Genomic DNA, 15,289 nt, shown 5'->3' with positions numbered 1-15,289 from the left:
CACACAAATAAGCAGATAAAAGCAAGCTTATGGGGACAAAATATTGAAATGGGATCACAAATCTACAGTCATTATTTCAGCCTTTTGATTTATAACTAAAGATATTGTGTCTATTGGTCTTTAGGAAAGCAAAAAGTACATTTTCAAAGTCACAGATGACATGATCCAGAATAAATGAACCAATGTCTTCACAGTTTACGGGTATGTTTACATCTGATGATGGTCTGATGAACGTTGCATTCAACACACACGTACTTACACTCACCAGCCACTTTAATAGGTACACCTTGTTGGATCTAGTTTTCCCTTGAGATGAGAACTGTCTTAATTCTTTATGTCGAAACATCTCCTCGGATGTTCTGATCCAAGGTGATGTAATAGCATCACTCAGTTGCTGCAGATTTTATGGGCTGTGTAGATCCATGATGCGAATCTCGCGTTCCACATAATCTGAGAGGTTATCTCCAGCAGTCATTCTTAAATTGGATGCAGGAGATTTGGCTTGGGTCATCAAAAACATTTGCTGATCGTTTTGCAGCTGTTTACTTCATTTATATAAAGGCTGATGAGTGTACTCAAAAATATAAGCGTGTAAACAGAGATGGCAGTGCCAATTTGGAGCTCACTTTGACGCCGTGTTCTCAACAGGTGCTGGAGGCGCCCTTCCCCTCGCTTCTCTACGTTTGATGGCGTCACCTCTGCAGCTGACGTACTCGTACATGTGGCAGGTGATTCGACAGCGAAACGTGAAGCAGTATGGGAAGGTGGAGGAGTTTGTGAGCATGGTGACGCAAACCGTTCCTGAGCTCATGAATTCAAAGCAGACCGCCCAGCTTCTCCTAGGATTGAGAGCAAGGGTGAGTTTTATGTAGTGTGTGTGTGTGTGTGTGTGTGTGTGTGAACGTCAACAGTCGGATATATACTTCAGCTGTTGTCTGCGCTGACCTTGCAGCCACTAAACAGTTTTTTTTAAACACAGTTTGCTCAGATCAGATTCAGCCTTTGATGCTGTTTAGCCTCCAGGCTTCTGAAAAGGCATTAATTCCACCAGATTTGCTAAAGTTATTGACTCCACACTTGTGTTGATGAACTCCACGTGTTTTGTATTATTACATGCATGCAAGAAATAACACTTTTTATTACTGGTGACTCTTAGAATTAAACCTGAAACCTCTTTTCAAGAAAGAAAGAGACAATATTGCAAGAAAAGAGAATCATTTGAATAATTCAGTGTGTGATCTTGTTCTGAATATTTCTGCAGTTGCACCATTTGTTCTTAAACGAGGTTGTGATCTGTGTCTTGTGCTGTAGGTCATTTTGGAATTGCTTCAGAAAGACAGCCCACCAGATTCCCGAGCTATTCAAACGTTAATCAACAGATTGAAAGTCTCTCCTTCTTTAGCGGTAAGATTCTATTCTCCTCCCGTCTTGAGAAACTCGATGCCTTTGTGGCAAGTCTGACAGTTAATCCCTCTGTTGCAGAAGGACCCGGAAGTGGAGAAATCTCAAACAAACTTCATGGTACTGGTCCAGAATCTGCTGAAAAATCCTGCTGAAAGGAAGCGATTCTTCCAGGTAGTCCTCCATATCTGTCGTAACATGGTCATCGCAGCCGTATGCAGATTTGATTGTGAACTGTAAATAAATACCCAGCCTCAGAGCATCACAATATGCATCTAGTTGGTTTACTGTTGTTTGACAGAGTAATTATTTTATAACATTCATATTTCTCTCTCTCTGCAGGAAGTGTTTCCTGTTCAGTACGGCACAAAGTTTGACGTAGCGCTGCAAACTCTAACTGCAGGTCTGGTGTGCAAACTGGAGCATCTTCTTCCTGTTCCCAATCTCTCCCAGGTATACTATCACTTACTCACATATTATTTATTATTTTTAACACAATAATAATTGTGTAACCGCAAATGTATTCATAATTTAAAATATAACTTGCCTCTCCTTAGCTTGGTGTCATGATCTCAAGTGAGGCCACAGTCCTGGAAGCATGTGGGGGTTTTATTCCTGATCCCAGGGACCTGAGGACTCTCCTCCTTCACCAGCAGGCCAAAGGACTTCCTGGTGTTAAAGGTACACTTTACAATACAATTTTCAATTTCAGTATCAGTCCCTAACAGCCCTACAAACCCTAACTAGAGAGATTAGAGCAGCAACTAAAAAAATGTTTGCACTCGGTTAATCTGTAGATTATTTTCTTGATTAATCATTTGGTCTATAAAATGTCAGAAAGTGTTCAAAAACGTTGATCAGTGTTTGTCAAACCAGGAAATGACCATGTTCTCGAATGTCTTTTGTCCATAAACCAAAATGATTCACTTTGAATGATATCTTTGTTATATGGAGCAAAGAAACAAAGAAAATATTCACATTTAAGAAGCTAAAACGATTAGTAATCTTGTTTTAATCATGAAAAAAGCTTGAAACCGATTAATCGTTGATCAAAATAGTTAACGATTAGAGAGAGCTGCAGCGTAATTTGGAGTTATTAAAGAAGAAACTGTTGAATGTCTTTGTTTTGTTTTGTGAAATCAGTATTTGGCAGAAAGTGGTATTGAGACATTCCAACTATATAGTCTTAGATGACATCTACCTGTGCCTTAACTTATTGAATACTTTCAAATTGAATTGAATTTAAAAATGACTTTTATTTTTGTGCAGCCACCATCTCATCATCAGTGGGCGACTGTGTACTCTCTTCACTCGCCTTTCGGTCCAAACCAGTAGAGCCACCACCACCTCCACCTCCACCACCACCACCAGAAGCACCAAAACAATTAGAGGTTACTCTCACAGAAACAAGTGCAACCTCCCTTAGCGACACCGAAGACTTGGGAGCGATGTCAGATGACTCGGACAGCGCGGCAACTGCCTCTGCCCAACAAGAAGGGCAAAACAGTGATAAACCGGGCGACGGCGGCAGCACTGTGAAGGAAACGAGTGTCGCGAAACCAGCCCAGAGTCAGAATCTGGAACAGGAGAAGAGTTCTGAACAGGTGCAGTCTCCCATGGCTTCACAAACTACAGAAGAAGATGGAACAACAGCAGCACCAGAGAAATCAGATATGCAGCGTTTGCCCTTAAAATCAATCCCTTTCAGAGTAGTTCCCATGGTAGTCAAAGGGCTCTCCGCTGCACAGAGCCCCGGCGGTGCAGGGACTAAAGAAGCTCAGAAGTCCCAGACTCAGAGGGTCACACTGCATCAGTGGGTGTCGCACATCGCCACAAACTCACTCTCGCTTCCAGCCTTGCCTCCACTCCCTCCAGCCAGCCTGAGCGATGGATATGGCATTAGGCCGAGTGTGAGAAGAAAAAAGCCAGTCAGGCCTCCGGCTGACAGATACACGTGCAGAGTGTGCGATAAAAGCTTCCCTTATCAGTCCAAGTTATCGGACCACGAGCGCATTCACACGGGGGAGAAGCCGTTCCTGTGCACGGCGTGCAACAAAAGTTTCCGAACACAGGCGTTCCTCAACAACCACCTGAAGACCCACAGCACGGTGCGGCCGTTTGCGTGCGGCCAGTGCGGCAAGTGTTTCACCAAACTGCAGAGCCTGACCAAGCACATGCTCGCCCACAGTGGCCAAAAGCCCTTCTACTGCAACATCTGCAACAAGGGCTTCACGCAGTCCACGTACTTCAAAAGACACATGGAGTGCCACACGAGCGAGGTGACCTTTCCCTGCAAGCACTGCATCAAAAGCTTCCCCACGGCTTTCAAGCTGTCCAACCACGAGCGCTGGCACACTAGGGATCGCCCGCACATGTGCGAACGTTGCGGGAAGAGGTTCCTCGTTCCCAGCTTGTTGAAGAGACACATGGGCTACCACATTGGTGACCGCCAGTATCTGTGCTCCCAGTGCGGAAAGACCTTCGTCTATTTGTCCGACCTGAAGAGGCACCAGCAGGACCACGTGCCCAAAGCTAAGATCCCGTGCCCCGTCTGCCAAAAGAAGTTCTCCAGCAAGTACTGCCTGAGGGTTCACCTGAGGATCCACACCAGCGAGAGGCCCTACCGATGCTCCATATGCGAGAAAACGTTCACGCAGGTGGGGAACCTGAAGGTCCACATCCGGCTACACACCAACGAGCGTCCCTTCAGCTGCGACGTGTGCGGCAAAACCTACAAGCTGGCGTCGCACCTCAACGTCCACAAAAGGACTCACACGTGTAAGAAGCCGTGGACGTGCGAGACGTGCGGCAAGGGTTTCTCCGTCCCCGGCCTTCTGAAGAAGCACCAGGGCTTGCACTTGAGGGATGATAACCCCGACTTCGCTGGCAAACGGAGGCACAGGGCCAAACACAAGAAGCACTCGCTCAAGAGGAAGTTCGACGAGGAAGAAGAGGCCAGTGACGATTATTAATTTGAGAAACCGATGTTGTAACCAGACAGCTGTGATCAGGGCTGAGGCTCATCACTGAGGTAAATAAAACAGGCTTGTTCAGACATTTGCAAAGAGGAGTTATGACTTGCATTTTAAGAATAATGAGCCCTGGCCTGATGTGCCAAGAGTCAGAAAAGTCAGAACATATATTGGACAGAGCTCTTGTTGCACACCTGTAGAACATTTAGCGAAATTGACACCACGTGCTATTGGAGAAGACCTCAAACTAGCGATTGAGACGATTAAAACTTTTGAGGAAAATGTATAACGGTTTTATAAATCAAACGACGTAGCCTCATTTACCCATGGAATTGTTCAGACTGAATTATTTTTTTGCAACCAGCTGGGTCGCCCCCTGGTGGCGAACTGCTGTCCCATCTTCCTAGGGTTTACTTTTCATAGCATTGATTTTACGATACAGTCTGTGGCTTCAACAGACGCACTTACCCCCTCCGTTTCTTTGCGCCCTGTCGTCTTTGTTAAAGGGAATTCAAAATCTCTTTCTCCTCAATTATATCAACAACTGAACAACCGAAAACCTTTATCTAAAGCAGAAAATAGTACAACTTTATGTTTTGTGGAGCAACGGTTATCATAAATGTTGATCTGTGCGTAGTATAAATCAGACTGGAGCTGGAGCATCTCACTTCGTTTAAAAGTCAACGCTGTACATCATGTACTGAGATGATTAAACAAAATCAAATAAGGGGATGTGACCTATAGTTTCACATTAGGACAACAAAAAGATGGCAATCGGGCATTCTGATGATCGACTTTATCGTCTTTTTTAGAGAATTGTTCTTTTTTTATGACAAAGAAAGTCATGGGTGTTGGATGACGCTTGTTTTTTGTTCCTCTCACGTGCTAATCATGTTGTAAACAAAAAAATATTTTAATGCATGTGACTGTAGATAAAGTATCTGCTGCGTAGTAAAAAAAAAAAAAAGTTGTAGTGTCACACTTAACACGCTCCGTGCAGACTTTAGTGCTTCTTTCATGTTTACTTTTACGCGTAACCTTAACTGTAACCACGAGAATTACTCCGTGCTTTTGTTTTAGATTAAAAAAAAACAAAAAAATAGACGAATTTGTGTTTATTATTTTCACGCTTTGTTTCGGCAGTAGAAGTGATTTTTAATTTTTATAGGTTGAGCACAGAATCGTTTAACATTATACATAAGAAGGGAGAGGAGATTACGTCGTGAATATAAACGTGTGCTATCGTGAACAGCCTTGTATTCGCATAGTCATCTTCCTGTTGACAGTATTTTTTTTTTCCCTTTTGATGTTTTACAGAAAAAAATTAAAAAAACATTTAAAGCAAAGAGCTATACTGTACATTGTCCGTTGTATTTGTGACCAAACGGTATTAAAATGACCTGAATGTATGTCTCCTACTCTAAATCATATTATTATTCTACTATTATTATTAGTGAAATCACTGTATATTCAGCATTTTCTCATGTATTATTTTATACTAATCTATAGTTAAATCTTAACAGTGTACAGAACAGTGATTTACTTTATAAAACACAAATTATGAAAATATCCAGACATGTTTTCTATGAATAGATTTTTTTTTTTTTTTTTTTAAAGCGAATCAAAAACTCTTTTGGAGACAGTTTATTTTATATGTTTGCTTGCATAGTCACACAGTTATAATAGAAAATATACAGTACCGACACCATGATTGTCATTTAAATGCTTAATGACATTAATTAGTTCATTTAAGCACACCTTAATTTAAAAAGTAATTTCCCAGAAATACATTTTATTATCACAAATAAACCCACAGACACATATCCTAATATGTCTCCTGTTCTTTGCTTTCCTGGTAAATAAGGGGCTGTTTTTTATCTTGCACCAAATCTGGTGCCATGTTTTGTAAGGTTGTGTCCACCTCGGTATCGCGTGTTATTTTCCGCAGCCTCCTCTGAGACAGCCACTCAGCCACACGTGACACCATTAAAATAATCCCAGTATTCAGGAGCATGATCCCGGTGCGGAAAGGGAACAGTCGGTAGCGGTGACCGCCCTCCTGGATCTTGTCCCACGGCAGAGGCAACACGTCCGGAAGGCCAAGCAAGGGCTCCCCGACCAGAACTCTGAGCAGCATTGACACCACAAAACCGGAACAAGCCCCGAACTCGTTCACCCGGTCTGTGAAGAAAAACGTGCAGACCACCTGTGGAGTCATCATGGAATATAGGACATCTGCACTGACGATCCAGAACAGGTGAATGGACTTCGATGTCATAGCGAGGACTGCTCCGATACATCCACACAGGAGGGTTGACACCTTAACCACTATCAGAATCTGTTTTTCTGATGCCTATAATAGAGGAAACAGTTTTGTAAGTCAACCATCCATCTTCTACCACTTCATCCTCCACATGAGGGTCACATTAGTGTCCAATGTGCCATTTTTTAAGAACCAAAAGCTCTTAAAAGTCCAGAATACTACTTTATTTTACTTTGTGATGCTGCTTTGGTTTTTGTATAGCAGCAGATTTCCTTTCTGTTAAATGGTGCTCTACAGATTTCTGAACATACTGATGCGTTTTAAGTAAAGGTGTGTTCAGTGTCTCACTCTACAACAGGGGTCTCAAACTCAAATGACCTGGGGGGCCAATGCGCATCTATTGTGGTCAAGAGGGGGCCGGCCTAGAGAACAAAAGTGGGGAAAAAAACGACTGTTCACAATATTGCATCATGATATCACATGTATACTTAATAATACTATTTATGATGCAAAATTAATGTATTAATATCAAAAATGACATATATAATAGTGTGGATAACTGTAATTAAAATTTGTACCATTTCGGCCACTGCCATTCGTTGCTTGGGCCCTAACAAGCATATTTATATTTTGGGTTTTGTATATTGTCTGCTTCATGCTCTGCGGTCAAACTATCCGAAACTTGGTCAAATTAATTGACGCTGAATTTTAACGTCAGGAGCCATTTCGGCCACTGCCATTCGTTGCTTGGGCCCTAACAAGCATATTTATATATGTAATTGAATGTTGTATATGATACATTTAATAATGAGATAATTATGACCAAATGTCTTATTATTACTCTTATAAAAAACATTGCTTGTAAACATATATTATATTCTATCACCTCAGTGGCAGCTGTGCCTCAGCTACACACTGTGTTTAAAAGACAGTGAAGTCGTGGGCCATGAAACAACCTGTCTAAAAATCACAATTTCAGACATCTGTGACGTCATTTTGACGTCAATACAGATATGTGTAGTTTTGGCGAGTCAAAATGACGTCACCGGTACGTCAAAACCCGGCGATACCAAATATTAAAACGGCTTGCCATAAGCGTCACACTATACTGATCTAGGACCATTAAGAATCTACCTCCAGCGTCCCCATCAACAACTCATCAACATAAGCCGCTGTCTAATCACTGTTCTGAGGTCAGCGGGGAACCAGTTAGTAGGGAACCTATCATGCGTGACGTCCTTACGTCACTCAGGTGACATGCGCGTGCGTGCTCGTAGCAGGTAGCATCGGTTAGCCGAGTAGTTTATTGAGCTAGTCGATATTTGCTATGTATACATTTGTTTTAGGAACTTGTCCATGTTGTCCTTTAACAAACAAAGGACAAAGGAAGTCCAGCGCGTCATTGTTTGCCTCCAGTCACAAAAACCGAAGGATTATACTCATGTGAAAACTTAAATGGTGAGTTGTTTTTTTCTATTATTATTTATTAATATTATTATTTTTTGAAACCGCTTACGTTGTTTTTGGGTTTTGTATATTGTCTGCTTCATGCTCTGCGGTCAAACTATCCGAAACTTGGTCAAATTAATTGACGCTGAATTTTAACGTCCTCCTTACAAAGGCTTTTACGGTACCATCCAACGTCTCAGGCTGATTTGTAAGGACATTAATATCCGGTTTTCAAAATAAAATCCCCAGAACGCCGTGTCTCTGAGTGCATGTTTTAAAGAACATCTTTGAATTGGACAAACAGTATGAAAACCCTCACATCCATGTTTTACAAACCTAAAAACTGGACGTTGTATAAAACGCATCAAGAGTTAAAAAGTTGTATTCAGCACATTGATATCTGATAGCGTATCAGACATTTTGATAGAAATTTCAAGTTAAATGTCACAAACAATCAAAAACATTATCAACTTTGAGTTGTACTGAAAACAAAAATGTCTATAGGTTCTGACCAGGACTGACTTGGTTGTGTTCAGGATATCTATCACTACTAGCATACTATAAATCATTTAAATTCAATTATACTGTACAGTTTTTGAGGAATTTCAGGTTAAAAGTCCCATATTGGCACTTTTTAATTAAAAAAACATCAACTTTGAGATAAAAATTTAATTTTCCATATGTTGTGGACAAGATTAACTAGAATCAGGACATCTATGACTACTAGAATACTATATATTATACTATATAGAATTCATCAGTAGTAGTAGTTCTATTTTGAAAAACCACACAAAACACCCGTTTGTGTTATTTGTGTACAGCTTATTTTTGTAACTTCTGGGAGAAAAAGGCAGCTAGCCTAAGCTTTTATTTATGCAAGTTAAGTTTTTATTTGTTTTGAATGAATAAATGTGCCTTTGTGTAATTACATCATGGGAACCAGTTTATTTAAAAATCACATTATCTTATACAAACTGTATTGTTTTGATGCCATAATTTGCCTTAACACACGATGCATTGTATCAATTTTTGAATCGAGAATTGATTTTGAAACGAATCGTGACCCTAAGAATGGGAATCGAATCGTATCGTGAGACACCCAAAGATTCCCATCCCTATAAATCAAACATTTTTACGTTACAGTTTTTGAGAAATATCAAGTTAAATGTCCCATATTCACACCTTTTAATCGAAAAATGTAGAAAATATTTTTTATTTTATGACAACAAAAACATAGTCTGTACTAGTAAAAGGAATCTGCTGCCTTGCTATAGAAAGTGTCTCTCACCTTTTTGTAGATGACATTCTTGAAGATGTTTCGACCAATTTGGGAGGCAGCAGACAGAAGTGCAGAATCGATCGATGACATGACCGATGCAGCGAGTGCTCCCACACCAACCACCGAGATGTAGGTGGGGCAGAGATAATGAAGGGCAATTGGCAGGATCATACCAGCTTTCCCTTCTTCATATGGGCTACGAGTACCATACGTGGTCTGGTTCCAGTCTGAGAAACACAACAGATGTTATTACAAACAAACCCATGAATGTAAGGTGCTAAACTGACAAAATATCAGGGCCCCAGAAACTATGTGATTAGTAGTAGTAGTAGTAGTCGTAGTAGTAGTAATATAAAAAAAAGATTATTTCAAGACTGATCGAGAACGAGAAGACAAGGACAAGACTATGTACTGGTAGATGCTGCAACCGCCCCTATGATGAGTGATGGAATGCCAAGAATTGGGCACAGCACTGCTGCAACATAGCAGGTCATCTTAGCTTGGGTATCAGTGGCAGTGGAGAGGACTCTTTGGTAGAAAGCCTGGTAGCAGATTCCTCCAATAGACTTGGAATGAAGACATGATTAGTTATTTAGGAGACTGCAAGCGCAGTTGATAAAGCACAGTAAAATCTGAAAACAGTAATGACATTTGGTGTAATTTACCACTAGCAGTATGTCGTCAGTCCAACGGCCTGCATTTTCCAGCTCTAACTTGCCGATCCACGGCTCCTGGTGCAGGTGAGTAACCGCGGCAAGGGTGAAATTGGCAGCAGACGGACTTGTCAGGATAAAAGGCACACAGAGCCACTGAAATAAGAGCAGGTACAGAGTCATAATAATGGTAATAATGCTATAGCGAGTTATAGCTATCCTGTTGTTCTTGCTCTCTTATCCCCTCATAAATTCATAATCTCTGCCTCCTCAACAATGTCAACAACTTCATTCATTTTATAAATCAGGCTTGAGAACTTTAAATGTCCCTAAAGGTGTCATCTTATTACCAAGCCAAAGAACATCAAGCTCAGCTGGATGACATCAGTATAGGCCACCGAGTACAATCCTCCCATTAATGTGTAGATGATGGCAACAGCAGCAGAGATGCTCATAGCCAGTTCAGAGGAGATATCCATTACCACACTTATTGTCCCTCCTGCCAAAAAATAACATTCAGAGTGAGATATTAACAACAACAACAACATTCATTCATGAAATTGTGTCCGACTTACCCAGTGCGCCAAGAACACATGCTATCCAAAAGATATCTGCAAGGACACTAGGAATGAAGAGGATGGCAGCGACAGTGTTGCCATATTTCTCTTGAAATGGGTCCATGAGGGTGACGTATTTCTTTGACCGAATAGGTTTGACAAAGAACAGGCCGCCTAAGGTCATACAGACAGAAATATTTCAATTTTAAACATTAGTTTTGTTTGGCATTGCAGTATGTTTCATCTGTCACCATGTAACTGCTGGTGTTGCCAACCCCCCACCTCCACATATAAATAGCTGAGCAGGGAATGAAGGAATTTATGGCACTGACACTTCCTGTGTGTCTTGGTAAAGTCACTATTGAGGTTCGTCTACTAACTTTAAGGGAAAAACATTATTCGGCCTTCTCGAAAAATGATCAGTTCCCAGTCCTAAGCACAAGTCAAAACAACTCAGGAATCTAATCTCACTGGCCTCGGTGTAGCACTGGTACCAGTCTGTTGTCTACAAAATTTGTCTCTTCATGTTTTCGCTGAGACAACGCTACGGCGCAGTCCTCCCCAAGGTCAGCTCCATGTATCAGCCGAGAAAGCACCTTTAAATGTCCTAACTCTGGGACTCACAGGCAGACTGACTGTTAACATACATGTTTTATGTTCGGCATTGTCTTAAGTTATCTCTGACTCCAGGAAACTCCATCCTTGGTCGACTCATTAAATAATCAAATCTCCGCAACATTAACCGGTGGTGTACATGAATCCACTTACCTAAAATCATGTTCAAAGTAAAAGCGATTGGCCCAGTTGCCCAGACCAGTCCCTTTGTTGGGTTGTAGACCACTTCAGCATTACCCAGAATATAACCCCCTCCAACCCAGGTGGCTGCAAAACAGCAGAACATAAGAATATGTTAGATTGTTGAAGTTAAGTGGATTACAATTTTAAAAAAGAATCTTACTTCTAAATAGATTACCCTTCTTGCCCTCCCTCTTTTGATGTGATTGATACCGCTTCTCCACAGCACAGTTCCGGTACGGTACTATAGTAATGGAAAACCATACCGAGCAGTGCCGTGCCGAGCTCTCCTAGAACTCTATATTGGAAATGCGAGACCTTAGAGGACCTAAGAAAACCAATACAGTACTTACTGTTTGGAATGATTCCAGTCTTTTTTTTGTATACAACCCGGCTGTTACGACAGCTATAATAATCTGGACCATCGAGATGTATGATCTGTCCAGTGCTATGTTGAGATTTTGCAACTGGATATTCACAGAGGTGTCACCTTCAACCAGGCTCCTACTGAACAATACCATCTGTCAATCACACTGATACCCACTCGTGCTGTGCTTTATCTTGTATTTTTGTCTTAATAGAATTCACATCTTGTTCTACTAAAGCACGTGTCAAACTCAAGGCCCGAGGGCCAGATGTGGCCCGCCCTGTCATTTCATGTGGCCCGTGAATGATAAATTGGTCTATACTGCTTTAAGGCATGCGTTGACCATAAACTACATTTTCCACCACTAGATCGAAGTGTATAACTGTATATGCATCATGCGGCGAGTGAAATTGAGATTGAGACTGTGATCGCAACAGAATGCGTTCACAAAAGCCACAACCAAAAACGATGAGGCAGTGAAAGCTAGCTTTATTGTCGTTGAAGAAATGGCCCTTTGAGGGTAACCATAATGCTGATGTGGCCCTCAGTGAAAATGAGTTTGACACCCCTGTACTAAAGGAAGTGCTGAAATTAGCAACTGAGATCATTAACTGCAAGTGTTTCGGGCAAGTCTTAGCTGTATATTGCACATTAAGCTCTGCCTAAATAAGTTTAGTCAATGTTTTCTTTAAAATTTAATAAAAAATTAACTATGAATTTGCACACTACTGGAACATGTCAATCAATTGCTACGGCTGGTTTCTACATCGCTACAACTATGTTTCTCTGTTGTCCCTGTTTACATCAAAACAACAGCAGTGTGTCGAATGCTACACAAAAGTTGGTTAAAACAACATAACAAAAAAAAAAACAGACTTCATTTTCGAACGATGAATACTTTTTTTCCTCTTCAGCTTGGCCTTAAAACTCTGTCGTTAATCTCTAGGTAGCTCAGACTTTTTTTACCTGTCATAGTAAAAATGCTGACCCAGATTTGGAGGTTGCGTCCTCCGACCATTGCAATCTCACTTCTGTTCCCAGTGCATTTCTTCTCCTCGCGTTTGGACTTCCTGGATGCCCAGATGCCCGTGCCCAGTACAACAATGTAAAACACTGCCATGGACAGCAGCCCCAGCCAGTTCCCTGCCATCTTCAAACTATGTCTGAAGGGGACACAGACAGTTAAATTGTCTCACTTGAAATAACATGAACCATGAAATGACTGTTAAGAGAGACTAACAGACCGTTGAGGGCTTCAGATTAATTATTCACATGATAACGTTCTGTTCTGTCACTGCAAGACAACAGGACAAAATAAAACATATAATACTGTATGAGTAATATATAGTCAATAATAACCTGGGCCGAGCTCCTCAAAGTTGATAAGCACATTTAAAAAAAACAGCAGTTGACCAGTTGAGTCCACATAAATAAACGCATAAAGCACGTGCAGACAATGATATCTTACCTAGAGAGTGCAGAACTGCAGATTCACTCTGTCTCGAATGCAAAGCACGGGAGGTGGGTCTTTCTCAGAGATAAAATTAGACAGTGAAGGGGCCGGCTTCACGGCAGTCCCATTCCACAATGATCCACACTGGGCTTCAGCTGTGATTTTATGTGACCAGCTAATCTTAGAACTGTTGCGTAAAATCAGGGTATCCGCTGGGTCTTAAAAAGTCTTAAATCCAATAATTTTAATTTAAGGCCTTAAAATGTCCTAAATTCTACCTGGTGAGAATTTACCAAGCACCACTAGCTAGTGTGCTGTGCGCGCGCCGCGGTGTGTTACAGTTTAGCATAGCTGTGTGTTACAGCTTAGCATAGTGTGCTGTGCGCGCGCCGCGGTGTGTTACAGCTTAGCAGAGACGGAAAGTATATTTCAAAACAAAAGTACTATTTATTTACAAAAAGGAATAACACAAAGCGACTTCCAGATCCGATTCCACCACGGGCTTCAGCAGGGAGACGTGGAAGGTGGGATGGATCTTTAGAGACCTGGGGAGCTTGAGTCGGACCGAAGACTGGTTAATGATCCGGTCGATGGAGAATGGGCCGATGTATCGAGGAGCCAACTTCCTCGATTCGACCTGAAGGGGGAGGTCCCTGGAGGATAGCCAGACCTTCTGGCCGGGCTGTCCTTGGGAAAACCATGGAGGCGGAACAACGGTGGTGTTGAGACGGGACGGAATCCACAGCGATGTGGGACCATGGGCGACGAGGAATGGAGAGAGAGTTCAAGAGACCGACTGGAGGGCGATTAGACGTCTTCCCTCGGGCGCAGATGGGACAGGCTTGGATGAAGGTTGTTGTGTCTTGCAGCATGGAGGACCACCAGAACCGTTGTCGAAGGAAGCGAAGGGTGCGGGCGTTACCTGGATGGCAGGTAAGTTTGGAACCGTGAGCCCATTGTAGAACCTCCAAACGTGCAGAGTTGGGCACGAAGAGCCAGTTAGGTGGACCGTTTCCCAGGTCAGGTTCCTCAAGCTGGGCCCGTCGGGCCGCTTCCTCCACAGGCCAGGATGCAGCCCCAATGATGCAGGAGGGAGACACGATTGGATCAGGAGATGAGGAAGGTGGATCAGGTGAGAACTGTCTAGAAAGAGCGTCAGGTTTCACATTACGAGAGCCCGGTCGGAAGGTGAGGGTAAAGGAGTAGCGGCCCAGGAAGAGAGCCCAGCGTGCCTGTCTGGAATTTAGTCTCTTGGCGTCTCGTAAATATGACAGGTTTTTGTGATCAGTCCAAACAATAAAAGGTTGAGACGCTCCCTCCAGCCAGTGCCTCCACTCCTGTAGCGCCATGACGACCGCCAGCAGTTCACGATTTCCTACGTCGTAGTTGATTTCAGCCGGGGATAGACGGCGACTGAAGAAGGCGCAGGGGTGTAGTTTTTGGTCCGAAGTCGAGCGTTGGGATAAGACCGCACCAACCCCCATATCAGAGGCGTCGACCTCCACGATGAACTGGAGGGAGGGATCAGGGTGGGAGAGGATGGGAGCAGAAGTGAATAGCTCCTTGAGGTGGTTGAAGGCGGTGTTAGCTTCGCTGGACCAGGAAAAAGTTTGTTGTGGGGAAGTCAGTCGAGTGAGGGGTTCCGCCACCTTGCTGTAGTTCCTGATGAATCGCCTGTAGAAGTTGGCGAACACCAGGAATCGCTGCAGCTGTTTTCGTGTGGAGGGAGTGGGCCAGTCTTTCACTGCGCTGATCTTTGCAGGGTCTGGAGAAAGTTTTCCCTGGTCCACGATAAACCCCAGGAAGGGAACGGAAGAAGCGTGGAACGTGCATTTCTCTGCTTTGGCGTATAATTTGTTCTCTAACAGTCTTTGTAGAATGAGTTGAACATGCTGGACGTGTTCCTCCTCAGTTTCCGAGAAGATCAGGATATCGTCGAGGTAAACGAACAGGAATTTGTCCAGCATGTCCCGCAGCACGTCGTTCACCAGGTGTTGGAATACAGCCGGGGCGTTGGTCAGTCCGAAGGGCATTACTAGGTACTCGAAGTGACCAATCGGGGTGTTGAATGCCGTCTCGCTCCCGGATACGAACCAGATG

At 42.7% G+C, this 15,289-nt stretch overlaps 1 protein-coding gene across 1 annotated transcript; it reads right to left on the bottom strand.

The window, feature by feature from the left end:
* Positions 1 to 6,198: 6,198 nt before the first annotated feature.
* Positions 6,199 to 12,886, bottom strand: LOC310941600 (high affinity choline transporter 1-like; the record flags this gene model as incomplete). The annotated part of the gene is made up of 8 exons (XM_083906786.1): positions 6,199 to 6,726; positions 9,374 to 9,591; positions 9,777 to 9,930; positions 10,030 to 10,173; positions 10,368 to 10,516; positions 10,593 to 10,748; positions 11,343 to 11,456; positions 12,703 to 12,886. The coding sequence occupies 8 exons, from the start codon at positions 12,884 to 12,886 to the stop codon at positions 6,199 to 6,201; spliced, it is 1,647 nt and encodes a 548-aa protein (XP_083762912.1).
* Between the last annotated feature and the right edge of the window lie 2,403 nt (positions 12,887 to 15,289).

This window comes from Microchirus variegatus (assembly GCF_963457635.1).
Source record: "Microchirus variegatus genome assembly, chromosome: 20".
NCBI lineage: Eukaryota > Metazoa > Chordata > Actinopteri > Pleuronectiformes > Soleidae > Microchirus > Microchirus variegatus.
The sequence above is the reverse complement of the archived record's forward strand: the minus strand, read 5'-3'. Positions and strand labels throughout refer to the sequence as shown.